This window comes from Haematobia irritans, chromosome 3 (assembly GCF_050003625.1).
Source record: "Haematobia irritans isolate KBUSLIRL chromosome 3, ASM5000362v1, whole genome shotgun sequence".
NCBI lineage: Eukaryota > Metazoa > Arthropoda > Insecta > Diptera > Muscidae > Haematobia > Haematobia irritans.
In genome coordinates, this window is record NC_134399.1 from 154,342,164 (window position 1) to 154,356,262 (window position 14,099).

Here is a 14,099-nt window from a genome sequence, read left to right on the forward strand (position 1 = left end):
ACATCTGAGGAATTGCCTAAGTACTTTAGGCAGAGTAATTCGTTGTCATTTTTTAGCACCATCAAATAAATCCAACTCATTTACGGAAGTGTACATATATGTGTAGATATATTTGATCACTAATGCACAATAATATCAATTGAATGATACATTTTCTAAACATTAATTATTATTGATATTTTATCTAATTTTACCATTGCGTTGTTGTCCTATGGAAGAAATACTCGGATTAAGATCTAAAATTGAAAGAAAAATCCCAAAACAATATTAGACACCGAGACAAAGAGCATACCCGAATTCAGAACTGACCTTTAGTTTCGTTACGTCGATATCGCCTATGATGGATACAATTACAACCGCTACTCTGTACGGGAGGATCTGGTTCTGGAACTTCTTCGGTTTTCAATACAATTGTGGGTTTGGCCAAAGTTTCCTCGGACGAGGATAAACGTTTATTGAGTAAGAGATTACCATCGGTTAGATAGCGACGAATGGGAAGTAATTTTCTCCTACGCTCCTTCGTTGAGGCTGTCGTTGAAGCTTCACTAAGAGGTGAACCAGCATCCTTTTGCGGTGGCGTCAAAGACAAATGTTTGCTTGATGATTCCGATTTTATGACACTTTCGCCAGACGAGGGATATTTCAAGGGCTTACGTCTACGACGGGAACTTTGACTACTTAAACTATCCTGATGCACGATTAAAGTACCAGCTTCATCGGTGCGCAGGCATAAACGGGGACCAGGAGAGGCGGTGGTGGCTCGCTGTTCTTCTTCCTCCTCAGATTCAGGTGAAGAGAAACGACCACGTTGAAAACTAATTCTTTCAAGTATGGATTCTGATCTACTATATGGCCGTCCCGTACTATGGGAACGACGATATTTCCTCTTCTCTCGAGGTCCCGACGACGATGAGGTAGGTGTGGTAGTTGATGGCGGAGTGGGGAGAAAATCAGGGATTTTTGATTCATCATTATCAAAATTGAAGCGTACCCCTTTTAGAGATGAGGAGCGCGGAGACATATCTGGTAAATCGGCTATATTTAAATCAATAGCCTTTCGACTGCGATGCGGTCGCATTGTGGTATTGGTCGATGTTGTCGAAGGTGTGGTTAGAATTGAAGTTTGTTGTCGGCGTTCCTTGGACGAAAGACTGGAACGGGATGTTGATGTATTGACCTCTTGGATTCTCAAACCATTGAATTCTTTATCCAAAGCTTTTCGAATGGAATGCGTTAGATTGGTGGTGGCTGCTCTCTGTTGATTGTATGATCGTTTCTTGGTTGGAGACTTTACGTGGTCATCCTGTTTGTAAACTTTTTCGGAGCAATCGGGACCACCACCTGGTGGAGCATCCACAAGTAAATTACCCTTATGATCGTAGAGTATTATACGGGGTAAGGCTATGTTCGAGCATGATTTTGAGGTACTTAATTCCCATTTCCAATGGTCAGGTTTTCGTAACTGCAAACTAAGAATATTAGCTAGAGGATCATCCTCGATCTCATTTTCCTCTTGATTAGCATTGATGCCTTCAACATCATCGTCATTATCGTCGATCTCATTTGCGAGATAGTCATCAACGGAAGGTTTAGCTGTGGCACCAGGTGTACACGCTCGAGATGATCTTGATTTTCGATTAGTTGCTGCTGCTGCTGGTGATGATGATGACGATGAGGCAGTTGCACCTGTTCCCATTGGCGTTTGCTGTGGACTATAATGCCAATGCGGTCGACGTCGTTGTTTGTTCATAAACATATCTGACATTGTAAAATCGCATTCAGGAAACACTTGTGTGATCTTTCTCTAACACCCACTGTATGTGGTGGGGGTACATCCCCCAAAACACCCTCTCACTTTAGCTATGTAGTTCTTGGATGGCCAATATTCTGCTCCCTCGTTTCTCAAGTTAAGTGCATTCAAAATAATGATGAAAACTGGCACTTCTGTCTAGTAGACGGTACAACCGTCTCTCTCGCTGTTGATTTGTTTCTATGCACGAATTATGATTCAATTTAAATATTTTTGATTTGTTTTGTGTGTGTGTGTTTTTTTTTTTAATTTCTCTAATTATTGGGTTGGTGGAGGCCAAAAAAGAGGGATGTTCACATGACATTCACATTCACAAAAATAAAAAGTCAATTTCGTGGGCAAATGTATCTTAAGTATTTTTCTTGTTTTTATTTTGTTGTTGTTTTTTTGTTTGTGATCCATTCATCCATCCACCTGTTGTCAAAAAATTATTCGGTTTTCTTGTCATCAGAATGGACTCATTTAGCAGCGAATATTTATGTAGAACGTTTAGTGCATCTACGGGATAGATAACATGTATATAGGAGTCATTCCATGTAAATCGATTTTTTTCAAAACTTCAGAAAATATACTAATTGGAGTATTAATCAGAAGTTTTAATGATTTCGTATGTTTACAAAATAACAATTTTTTAAGGGTGTCTAAACATGACTGTTTAGACTTATTATTACATTTTATACTATGAATTTTTGAATTGTAACTGACATTAGTTTGAAAATCATTTGAATTTTAATCTAAATATTGTTGTAATATAGGCCCCCCAAAAAAAAAACGTCAAATTGTAATGAAACCTCAAATTGTTCTAAAATAAAAAAACATTAGGTTTCCTAGCTCGTACGAAACATTCAATCTGCCACTTTTCCGGCAGCTGCATACCCAAACACTTGGTGAGAATTAACATCATAAATAAAACCTCCACTTGAATTCTAACCCACGTGTGTTACTCCTTTTTATACCCTCCACCATAGGATGGGAGGTATATTAACTTTGTCAATCCGTTTGTAACACAACGAAATATTGTTCTAAGACCCCATAAAGTATATATTCTGGGTCATGGTGAAATTCTGAGTCCATCTGAGTATGTCCGTCCGTTCGTCTGTTGAAATCACGCTAACTTCCGAACGAAACAAGCTATCGACTTGAAACTTGGCACAAGTAGTTGTTATTGATGTAGGTCAGATGGTATTGCAAATGGGCCATATTGGACCACTTTTACGTATAGTCCCCATATAAACCGACGCTCAGATTTGGCTTGCAGAGCCTCTTGGAGGAGCAAATTTAATCCGATCCGTCTGAAATTTGGTACATGGTGTTAATATATGGTCTCTAACAACCATGCAAAAATTAGTCCACATCGGTCCATAGCCCCCATATAAATCGATCCCCCGATTTGGCTTGCGGACCCTCTAAGAGAAGCAAACTTCATCCGATCCGGCTGAAATTTGGTACACGGTGTTAGTATATGGTCTCTAACAACCATGTCAAAATTGATCCAAATCGGTCCATAATTATATATAGCCCCCATACAAACCGATCCCCAGATTTGACCTCCGGAGCCCCATGGATGAGCAAAATTCATCCGAATCGCTTGAAATTCAGTACGTGGTGTTAGGAGCCACCGTGGTGCAATGGTTAGCATGCCCGCCTTGCATACACAAGGTCGTGGGTTCGATTCCTGCTTCGACCGAACACCAAAAAGTTTTTCAGTGGTGTATTATCCCACCTCAGTTATGCTGGTGACATTTCTGAGGGTCTCATAACTTCTCGAAGTGGTTTCACTGCAATGTGGAACGCCGTTCGGACTCGGCTATAAAAAGGAGGTCCTTTGTAATTGAGCTTAATATGGAATCGGGCAGCACTCAGTGATAAGAGAGAAGTTCACCAATGTGGTATCACAATGGACTGAATAGTCTAAGTGAGCCTGATACATCGGGCTGCCACCTAACCTAACCTAACCTAGTATATGATCTCTAACAACCATGCAGGAATTGGTCCATATCGGTAAATAATTATATGTAGCCACCATATAAATCGATCCCCAGATTTGACCTTCGGAGCCCCTTGGAAGAGCAAAATTCACCCGATCAGGTTGAAATTTGGTACGTGGTGTTAGTATATGGTTTCCAGCAACCATGCAAAAATTGGTCCATACCGGTTATAATTATATATAACTCCCATTTAAACCGATCCCCAGATTTGACCTCCGGAGCTCTTGGAGGAGCAAAATTCTTCCTATCCGGTTGAAATTTGGTACATGGTGAAATTTGGTACATTTCGCCGCTAACAATCATATCAAAATTGGTCCATATCGGTCTATAGTTATATATAACCCATCCCCAAAAATAATCTACCAAAATTTTATTTCTATAGAAAATTTTGTCAATATTTTATTACTAAAGAACATTTTGTGAAAATTTTATTACTATAGAAAATGTTGTCAAAATTTTATTACTATACAAAATTTTTTCAACATTTTAGTTCTATAGAAAATTTTGTCAAAATTTTATTTCTATAGAAAATTTTGTCAAAATTTTATTTCTATAGAAAAATTTGTCAAAATATTATTGCTATAGAAAATTTTGTCAAACTAAATTATATACGTAGTTAATCGGCCTTCTCTCTTCACCCAAGTTTATTCAAAGGGTAATAATAATAATAACACATTGAAATATTGTTCTAAGACCCCATAGCATGTCCGTCCGTCCGTCTGTTGAAATCACGCTAATTTCCGAACGAAACAAGCTATCGACTTGAAACTTTACACAATCAGTTGTTATTGATGTAGGTCGGATGGTATTGCAAATGGGCCATATCGGTTCACTTTTACGTATAGCTCCCATATAAACGGACCCCCATTTTTGGCTTGTGCAGCCTCTAAGAAAAGCAAATTTCATCCCATCCGGTTGAAATTTGGTACATGGTGTTAGTATATGGTCTCTAACAACCATGCAAAAATTGGTCTATATCGGTCCATAATCCCCAGATTTGGCTTGTGGAGCCTCTAAGAGAAGCAAATTTCATCCGATCCGGCTGAAATTTGGTACATGGTGTTAGTATATGGTCTCTAACAACCATGCGAAAATTGATCCACATCGCTCCATAATTATATACAGCCCCCATATAAACCGATCCCCAGATTTGACCTCCTGAGCCCCATGGATGAGCAAAATTCATCCGATTCGCTTGAAATTTGGTACATGGTGTTAGTATATGATCTCTAACAATCAGGCAGGAATTGGTCCATATCGGTAAATAATTATATGTAGCCCCCATATAAACCGATTCCCAGATTTGACCTCCTGAGCCCCATGGATGAGCAAAATTAATCCGATTCGCTTGAAATTTGGTACATGGTGTTATTATATGATCTCTACCAACCAGGCAGGAATTGGTCCATATCGGTAAATAATTATATGTAGCCGCCATATAAACCGATCCCCAGATTTGACCTCCTGACCCCCATGGATGAGCAACATTCATCCGATTCGCTTGAAATTTGGTACGTGGTGTTAGTATATGATCTCTAACAACTATGCAGGAATTGGTCCATATCGATAATAATTATATGTAGCCCTCATATAAACCGATCCCCAGATTTGACCTTCGGAGCCCCTTGGAAGAGCAAAATTCACCCGATCAGTTTGAAATTTGGTACGTGGTGTTAGTATATGGTCTCTAAGAAACATGCCAAAATTGGTCCATACCGGTCTTAATTATATATAACTCCCATTTAAACCGATCCCCAGATTTGACCTCCGGAGCTCTTGGAGGAGCAAAATTCATCCGATCCGGTTGAAATTTGGTATGTGGTGAAATTTGGTATATTGCGCCGCTAACAACCATGCCGTCCCTCTTAGCGCTCACCAATCCTCTCTTCACCCAAGTTTATTCAAAGGGGAATAATATTGTTATACCCTCCACCATAGGATGGGGAGTATATTAAATTTGTCATTCCGTTTGTAACACATCGAAATATTGCTCTAAGACCCCATAAAGTATATATATTCTGGGTCGTGGTGAAATTCTGAGTCGGATGGTATTGCAAATCGGTTCACTTTTACGTATAGCACCCATATAAACGGACCCCCAGATTTGGCTTGCGGAGCCTCTAAGAGAAGCAAATTTCATCCGATCCGGCTGAAATTTGGAACTTGGTGTTGGTATATAGTCTCTAATAACCATGCAAAAACCGATTTGGCTTGCAGACGCTCTTAGAGAAGCAAATGTCATTCGATCCGGGCTCCGTAGGTCAGCCTCTTAGAGGAACAAAATTCATCCGATCCGGTTGAAATTTGGTACATTTCGCTAGTGTATGGCCGATAACAACCATGCCAAAACTGGTCCGTATCGATCTATATTATATATAGCCCCCAAATAAACCGATCCCCAATCACAGAAAAATCACGATTGCCACTCGAGCCAAAAATAATCTGCCAAAATTTTATTGCCATAGAAAATTCTGTCAAAATGTTATATTTTTAAAGAAAATTTTGCCCAAATTTTATATCTATAGACCGAACTTACGGCCGTATATACTTGTTTTTTTTTTATACCCTGCTCCACACTGTGGAACAGGGTATTATAAGTTAGTGCATATGTTTGCAACACCCAGAAGGAGACGAGATAGACACATGGTGTCTTTGGCAAAAATGCTCAGGTTGGGCTCCTGAGTCGATACAGCCATGTCCGTCTGTCCGTGAACACATTTTTGTAATCAAAGTCTAGGTCGCAGTTTTAGTCCAATCGACTTCAAGTTTGGCACAAATATGAGTTTTGGTTCAGAATAGAACCCTATTGATTTTGGAAGAAATCGGTTCAGATTTAGATATAGCTCCCATATATATATTTCGTCCGATATGCACTAATACGGTCCCAGAAGCTAGAGTTTTACCCCAATTTAGTTGAAATTTTGTACTAGGAGTACAATTAGTAGTGTAGTCAAGTATGCCAAATTTTATTGAAATCAGTTCAGATTTATATATAGCTCCAATATATATCGTTCGCCCGATTTACACTCACAGTGGCAGATCTTTTACTCCGATTTAATCGAAATTTTGCACAGGGAGTAGAATTAGCGTTGTAGCTATGCGTGCCAAATTTGGTTGAAATCGGTTCAGATTTAGATATATCTCCCATATATAGCTTTCGGCCGATTTACACTCATATGACCACAGAGGCCAATTTTTAACTCCGATTTAGTTGAAATTTTGCACAGGAAGTAGAATTAGCATTGTTGCTATGCGTGCCAAATTTGGTTGAAATCGGTTCAGATTTAGATATATCTCTCATATATAGCTTTCGCCCGATTTACACTCATATGACCACAGATGCCAATTTTTAACTCCGATTTAGTTGAAATTTTGCACTGGGATTAGAATTAACATTGTTGCTATGCGTGCCAAATTTGGTTGAAATCGGTTCAGATTTAAATATAGCTCCCATATATAGCTTTCGCCCGATTTACACTCATACGACCACAGAGGCCAATTTTTTGCTCCTATTTAGTTGAAATTTTGCACAGGGAGTAGAATTAGCATTATAGCTATGCATGCCAAATTTGGTTGAAATCGGTTCAGATTTAGATATAGCTCCCATATATAGCTTTCGCCCGATTTACACTCATACGACCACAGAGACCAATTTTTTGCTCCGATTTAGTTGAAATTTTGCACAGGGAGTAGAATTAACATTATAGCTATGCGTGCCAAATTTGGTTGAAATCGGTTCAGATTTAGATATAGCCCCCATATATATGTTTTTCTGATTTCGACAAAAATGGTCAAAATACCAACATTTTCCTTGTAAAATCGCCACTGCTTAGTCGGCAAGTTGTAAAAATGACTCTTATTTTCCTAAACTTCTAATACATATATATCGAGCGATAAACAATAAATAAACTTCTGCGAAGCTTCCCTAAAATTGCTTCAGATTTAAATGTTTCCCATATTTTTGTACTAACATTGCGTTCCACCCTAGTGCATTAGCCGACTTAAATTTTGGGTCTATCAAATTCTGTCCAGATCAAGTGATATTTAAATGTATGTATTAGGGACAAACTTTTATATATATATATATATATATATCCCCCAATACATTTGACGGATGTGATATGGTATCGAAAATTTAGATCTACAAAGTGGTGCAGGGTATAATATAATCGGCCCCGCCCGACTTTTGACTGTCCTTACTTGTTTTTTCATTTAATTTGTAACCAGCGTTGCCAGAATTGTTTCACCAAAAACCGCTAGATTTGCCCAAAAAAAATAGCTAAAAAAAGCTAAACAAGTAAAAGCAGAGTTATGTTCGGCCCGGCCGAACCTTAAATACCCACCACCATGAAAATGCACTGAGATGTTATACAAATTAGTTTTTTTTTGACAAATTATCTTAAATGCCAGCATATTTTCAATTTGTGGCAAATCGGACAAAAACTACAATTTCTGGAAACCCTAGGAGTTTAATAGGAAGATCGAGACATAATATCTTCGGTTATGGTACTAGATCCAATTTCTGCCAAATTAGATAATAACTACGGATTATAAAAGCCCAACAATAAAAATCGTCAGATTGGTCTATATGAGGGTTATATTAAACCATGGTTGAATAATTACCATTTTCGGTACACCTCTTTATGGTCCTAGAATACCTCTGGATTTCCATTTTCAGGCAAATTGGGTAAAAACTACGGATTCTAGAAGCCCAAAAACTAAATCGGGAGCTCGGTCTATATGGGGGCTATACCAAAACATGGACCGATACTCACCATTTTTGGCACACCTCTTCACAGTTCTAAAATACCTAAAGATTTCCAGTTTCAGGCAAATTGGATAAAAACTACGAATTCTACAAGCCCAAAAAGAAAAATCGGGAGATCGGTTTATATGGGGACTATACCAAAACATGGACCGCTACTCACCATTTTTGGCACACCTCTTTATGGTTCTAAAATACCTGTAGAATTTGAAATTGAGGCAAATTGGATAAAAACTACGGATTCTATAAGCCCAAGAAGTAAAGTCGGGAGATCGGTCTATATTGGGGCTTTACCAAAACATGCACTGACACTCACCATTTTTGGCACACCTCTTCAAGGTTCCAAAATACCTCTAGATTTTCAATTTCGCGCAAATTGGATGAAAACTACGGTTTCTATAAGCGAAAGACCCCAAATCGGGAGGTCGGTTTATATGGGGGCTATACCAAAACATGGACCGACACTCACCATTTTTGGCACACCTCTTCAAAGTCCCAAAATATCTCTAGATTTTCAATTTCGCGCAAATTGGATGAAAACTACGGTTTCTATAAGCGAAAGACCCCAAATCGGGAGGTCGGTTTATATGGGGGCTATACCAAACCATGGACCGACACTCACCATTTTTGGCACACCTCTTCAAGGTCCCAAAATATCTCTAGATTTTCAATTTCGCGCAAATTGGATGAAAACTACGGTTTCTATAAGCGAAAGACCCCAAATCGGGAGGTCGGTTTATATGGGGGCTATACCAAACCATGGACCGACACTCACCATTTTTGGCACACCTCTTCAAGGTCCCAAAATACCTCTAGATTTTCAATTTCGCGCAAATTGGATGAAAACTACGGTTTCTATAAGCGAAAGACCCCAAATCGGGAGGTCGGTTTATATGGGGGCTATACCAAAACATGGACCGACACTCACCATTTTTGGCACACCTCTTCAAGGTCCCAAAATATCTCTAGATTTTCAATTTCGCGCTAATTGGATGAAAACTATGGTTTCTATAAGCGAAAGACCCCAAATCGGGAGGTCGGTTTATATGGGGGCTATACCAAAACATGGCCCGATATAGCCCATCTTCGAACTTGACCTGCGCGCAGACAAAAGACGATTCTGTGCCAAATTTCAGGACGATAGCTCCATTATTGAATGCTGTAGCGTGATTACAACAGACAGCCAGACAGACGGACATGCTTATATCGTCTTAAAATTTCTCCCTGATCAAGAATATATATACTTTATATAGTCGGAAATCGATATTTCGATGCGTTACAAACGGAATGACAAACTTATTATACCCCGTCACCATTCTATGGTGGTGGGTATAAAAATGCTAAAGAATAGCTAGAAAAAAAGCTAAATTTTTTGTATCAAAAGTCATATTTTTGATTGAAATTTAACAAACTTAAAGTCTTTATTTCACTTAAAATGCATATTATTTTCATTTTAATTCCACTTCTGTGAGACTGTAACAATATCTAAGGCATATTAGCTCTGTTTGCGTATTCGATACATTTTGATTACTATCACAAATTTTTTCCTTCGTTTTGTGGGAACTACCTTCCCAACACCTCTATTTTATTTACTTGTTATTTTAAAATATTAAATAATCTAAGCACGCTTTGGATTTGGTAAAAAAAATGATTTGTCATTTTTTTAAATAAAATTTTAGTTTGGTTTTGAAATTGTGAGAAATTCGAAATACATTACTTTTATTTAAATTGTAGAAAATACCTACAGTTTACATTTCCCAGTAAAAACATTTTCATTTTCTTCATGAGCTATCAAAGTGCTTTAAAAACGTGCTAACGCCAACTTAAATTTCCAAATTCAGACTCGACTTCAAGTAGAAATTATTGTATGTATATGTTTTTAAAATAAAGTGTTGAAAAACATCTTCTATTTTTGAACGCTATTTTGGTTTGTGGTTAAGATGCAAAAACTCCTCACATTTAAAGACTACTTCATTAATTCTTCCTTCTTTCATAAAAACATACCCATTTTTAAGTTGAATCACTTAATTATAAGGACAAAACGACTTTATCGTCTTTTGGACAAGGAAAACAGTTTATATAAGAGAAATTCACAAATGCTATTATAAATGCTATTCGCGTTCGTATTTTAAGGAGATGCAATCTTTGGCCTCACGACAATATTTTTTCAGTGCACAAAGCAATTCACATCTACTATTTTAATTTAGTAATATCGCAATAACTTTAGAATATTATAATAACATAAAAAGGATAAACGAGTCAAATGCTAATATTCCCAATAATTTACTGACAGTTTATCTAACAAATTTGTATGGTAATAGTAGATTTAAAATTTACGATAACTCTTATGAATATGATGAAAAAGCTTTACAAGGTGTATTTGCTACAAAAATGGCCGCATAATGGCTGGAATCATTATTAATGTTTCAACTGAGCTTTGAAATATGTGGAAACCCTTATTCTTGCAGCAAGACTTAGATAAAAACGCCGTTTTATCCATATTTCAATAGAAACATGTGGAAAATAAAAAAAGCCAAAAATAGCTAAAAGGGTCATGAAAAAAAGCCAGAAAAAAAGCTAAAAGCTAAATGCATTTTTTTTCCCGCTAAACGTCTTCAAAAAAAGCCAAATCTAGCGGGAAAAAAGCTAAATTGGCAACGCTGTTTGTAACACATCTAGAACGTCGAACATTGCCAATACAAATGGACACGTCACTGTAAAATGTTAGAGACAATTTAGCAACGACCAGTTGTGTATCTGTCCTTCTGTCTGGTTTACCGATACAGAACTATTCGTTTTTATACCCTTCACCATAGGATGGGGGAATGCTAACTTCGTCATTCTGTTTGTAACACATCGAAATATTGGTCTCACACCCCATATTTATACATATTCTGCGTTGTGGTGACATTCTGAGTCGATCTAGCGATTTTCGTCCTCAATTCGTCCGGCTATTTGGTGTGTGATGTTAGTATAGGCTTTCCAACAACTTTGCAAAAATTGATTAATATCGACCCATAACTATATATAGCCTCCACATAGGTTGAATGGCTCCCACACAAACCAATCTCTAGATTTCACTTCCGGATCCTTTTGGAGCAGGAAGCTTCAGAAAAAAATGTCATGAAATCTTTTCCAATTAAAATCTTAATTGAGTTTTAAAAAATATTCAATTAAAAATTTAATTGATTGAGGGTATAAAAATTAGCGTCCTGGTGGTGCCACTTTTTAGTGCAGTCTCAGTCAAACTTAATTCGATTTAGTTGCAATTAAACTTTTTGGTCTTTTGGTGAACGAATATGACTTGAAGATCTATATTTCGATGTTTGAGGATAATACAAATCGAATTGATCGACTGTTTTGATTTCTCTTCCTTTTCGATTTTACATGGAATGACTCGTAAGTCGATGCCACTATTTAGGCATAACAAATCGGAATTGGGAATAAGGGGACAAAGCAGACAATAGCAAACGAGTACAACATCACGTCTTGTTGCTTGGTCGAATGTTGAAGATCAACATTTAGCCGCTGGCCAAAAGCCAAACAAATAAACAAATATTTTTGCTGTTTTTATTTTTTAATACAAAATATTTGTTCTTATATTTATATGGGATCTCAATGAGCCGTTGTCAGTTTATTTTCGTAGCTTTTTGTTGTTTTCCTCTTGTGTCTTGTGGATATTTTTAGAATGTTTTATGGTTAATATCGATGTAGTTTCGCTGATGCTGCCTGCTACTGCTGCTGTCGATGCCACAATTAAAAAGGGGACCATACTTGCCTCCCCCCCCCCCCTCCCCCCCTCCAAAACACTAAGCAAATAGGCGTATGTTTATGACAATGACTATGCCTTTTGGTGGCAATTTGGTAGGAGAAGTAAAGTAATCCACTAGGTGATCGGTGGTGATGACCCAAAAATTGTTTGATTTGAACGATTGCAGCAATTGAATTCAAGTGGTCGGTTTTTCTTATTGACTGCAATTCACGAGTCTTTATACGAATCTTTTGTTTTCGTTTTTCAATGAGAACCACTTCAAAAGTAATTGTTTTCTTATTTATTTGTTTCAAAGACTTTTGTTTTACGTGTAATTGTTTACAGCACTTGTTTTTTGGTTTTCTGTGCGAATTGTATTTTTTTATTTATTTATTTTTGCACAAATTGTGTTTCTTTTTTTTTATTTGGCTCGATTTTTTATCACCCCGCAGAATTTTTTTAATTTTCACTTTTTTTTTAATTTAAAATTCTCTATAAAATCCCTTTCTTAGTATATCTTTTTGTATATCTTAGTGCTTTCATGACGTGGGTTTGTGACATTTATAAACAAAAACAACTTTTAATACGTTTATTTTTTTTAATTTCAAGTATTTTTTAAATTTCTTTATATTTTTTTATATTTATTTTCTTTTTTTGTTTTTTTTTTTATATTTACATATATTTTTTTCACTTGCGCTTTTTTCCCAATAAAAAATCCACCGTCCGACCACTTTCAAACATTTCGCCCAACTGTTTTATGAGTTGAGCAATACTCAGAGACAAGAGCGAGGAATCATGTGTTCAGTTTTGGTTTTTTGAATTTGAATTCTGTTTCTCTCGAATATCTCTAATGAAAAATCATCTGTTGTTTTGAGATATTTTTTGCATTTTCTTTTTTGCTATCGTATTTTGAGGAAAATGAAATAGGGACCAAAAATAATAAGACATTTTCAACACACGCGCTCCCACAATAATTTTGTGCAAATATCAGATGTAGTGTTTTTTGACACTCACCGCTTCTATTGGTCAGGGTGTGTATTTTTCAAAAGTGTAATGAATTTTTTGTTTAACATTCAATTTAGGATTTAAGGGTAGATTTTAAGGGTAACATTATAGTGATCGAAACGGGTGGTCAGGTTTATCATCCTACACCGATTTTCGGTATTGTTAAAAATCCCATTATCCTTGGGCCGCGCAGTGGTCGGTGCTATATGGAGTTAGCGGCCAAAAATACTTCCAGTATAGGTATCATCGTGTAACTTCGGTCACGGCTTTTTATAATTATGTCACGACTATTTAATGATAAAATGGGATTGATTGATGACGTTTCGGTATAGCCCCCCATATAGACCAAGCTCCCGATTTTACTTCTTGGGCTTCTAGAAACTGTATTTTCTATCCGATTTGGCTGAAAATTGAAATCTAAAGGTATTTTAGGACCAAAAGTAGGTGAGCTGAAAATGGTGTGTATCGGTCCATGTTTTGGTATAGCCCCCATATAGACCGATCTCCCAATTTTACTTCTTGGGCTTCTAGGAACCATAGTTTCTATCCGATTTCTCTGAAATTAGAAATCTAGAGGTATTTTAGGACCACAAATAGGAGTGCCGAAAATGGTGTCTATCGGTCCATGTGTTTATATAGCCCTCATATAGACCGATATCCCGAGTTTACTTCTTGGGCTTCTAGAAACCGTATTTTCTATCCGATTTGCCTTAAACTTCAAATACAGAGGTATTTTAGGACCACAAATAGGTGTGAAGAAAATAATGGTTGTAGGTTCAT

The 14,099-nt window shown here is 37.1% G+C and overlaps 1 protein-coding gene and 1 long non-coding RNA gene across 3 annotated transcripts in view; both read right to left on the minus strand.

Moving 5' to 3' along the window:
• LOC142228077 (uncharacterized) overlaps positions 1–14,099 on the minus strand; it is a 170,696-nt gene that overhangs the window by 82,593 nt on the left and 74,004 nt on the right. The window lies entirely within an intron of this gene.
• Positions 80–13,112, minus strand: LOC142229462 (uncharacterized). Of its 2 annotated transcripts, none has more exons than XM_075300022.1 (3): positions 12,991–13,112; positions 310–2,308; positions 80–236 (listed from the first exon to the last, which is right to left on the minus strand). In XM_075300022.1, the coding sequence occupies exons 2-3, from the start codon at positions 1,763–1,765 to the stop codon at positions 181–183; spliced, it is 1,512 nt and encodes a 503-aa protein (XP_075156137.1). In that variant the 5' UTR covers positions 1,766–2,308; positions 12,991–13,112; the 3' UTR covers positions 80–180. The 2 variants fall into 2 exon arrangements, with proteins under 2 accessions (XP_075156137.1, XP_075156138.1); XM_075300023.1 differs by lacking the exon at positions 12,991–13,112 and adding an exon at positions 12,644–12,957.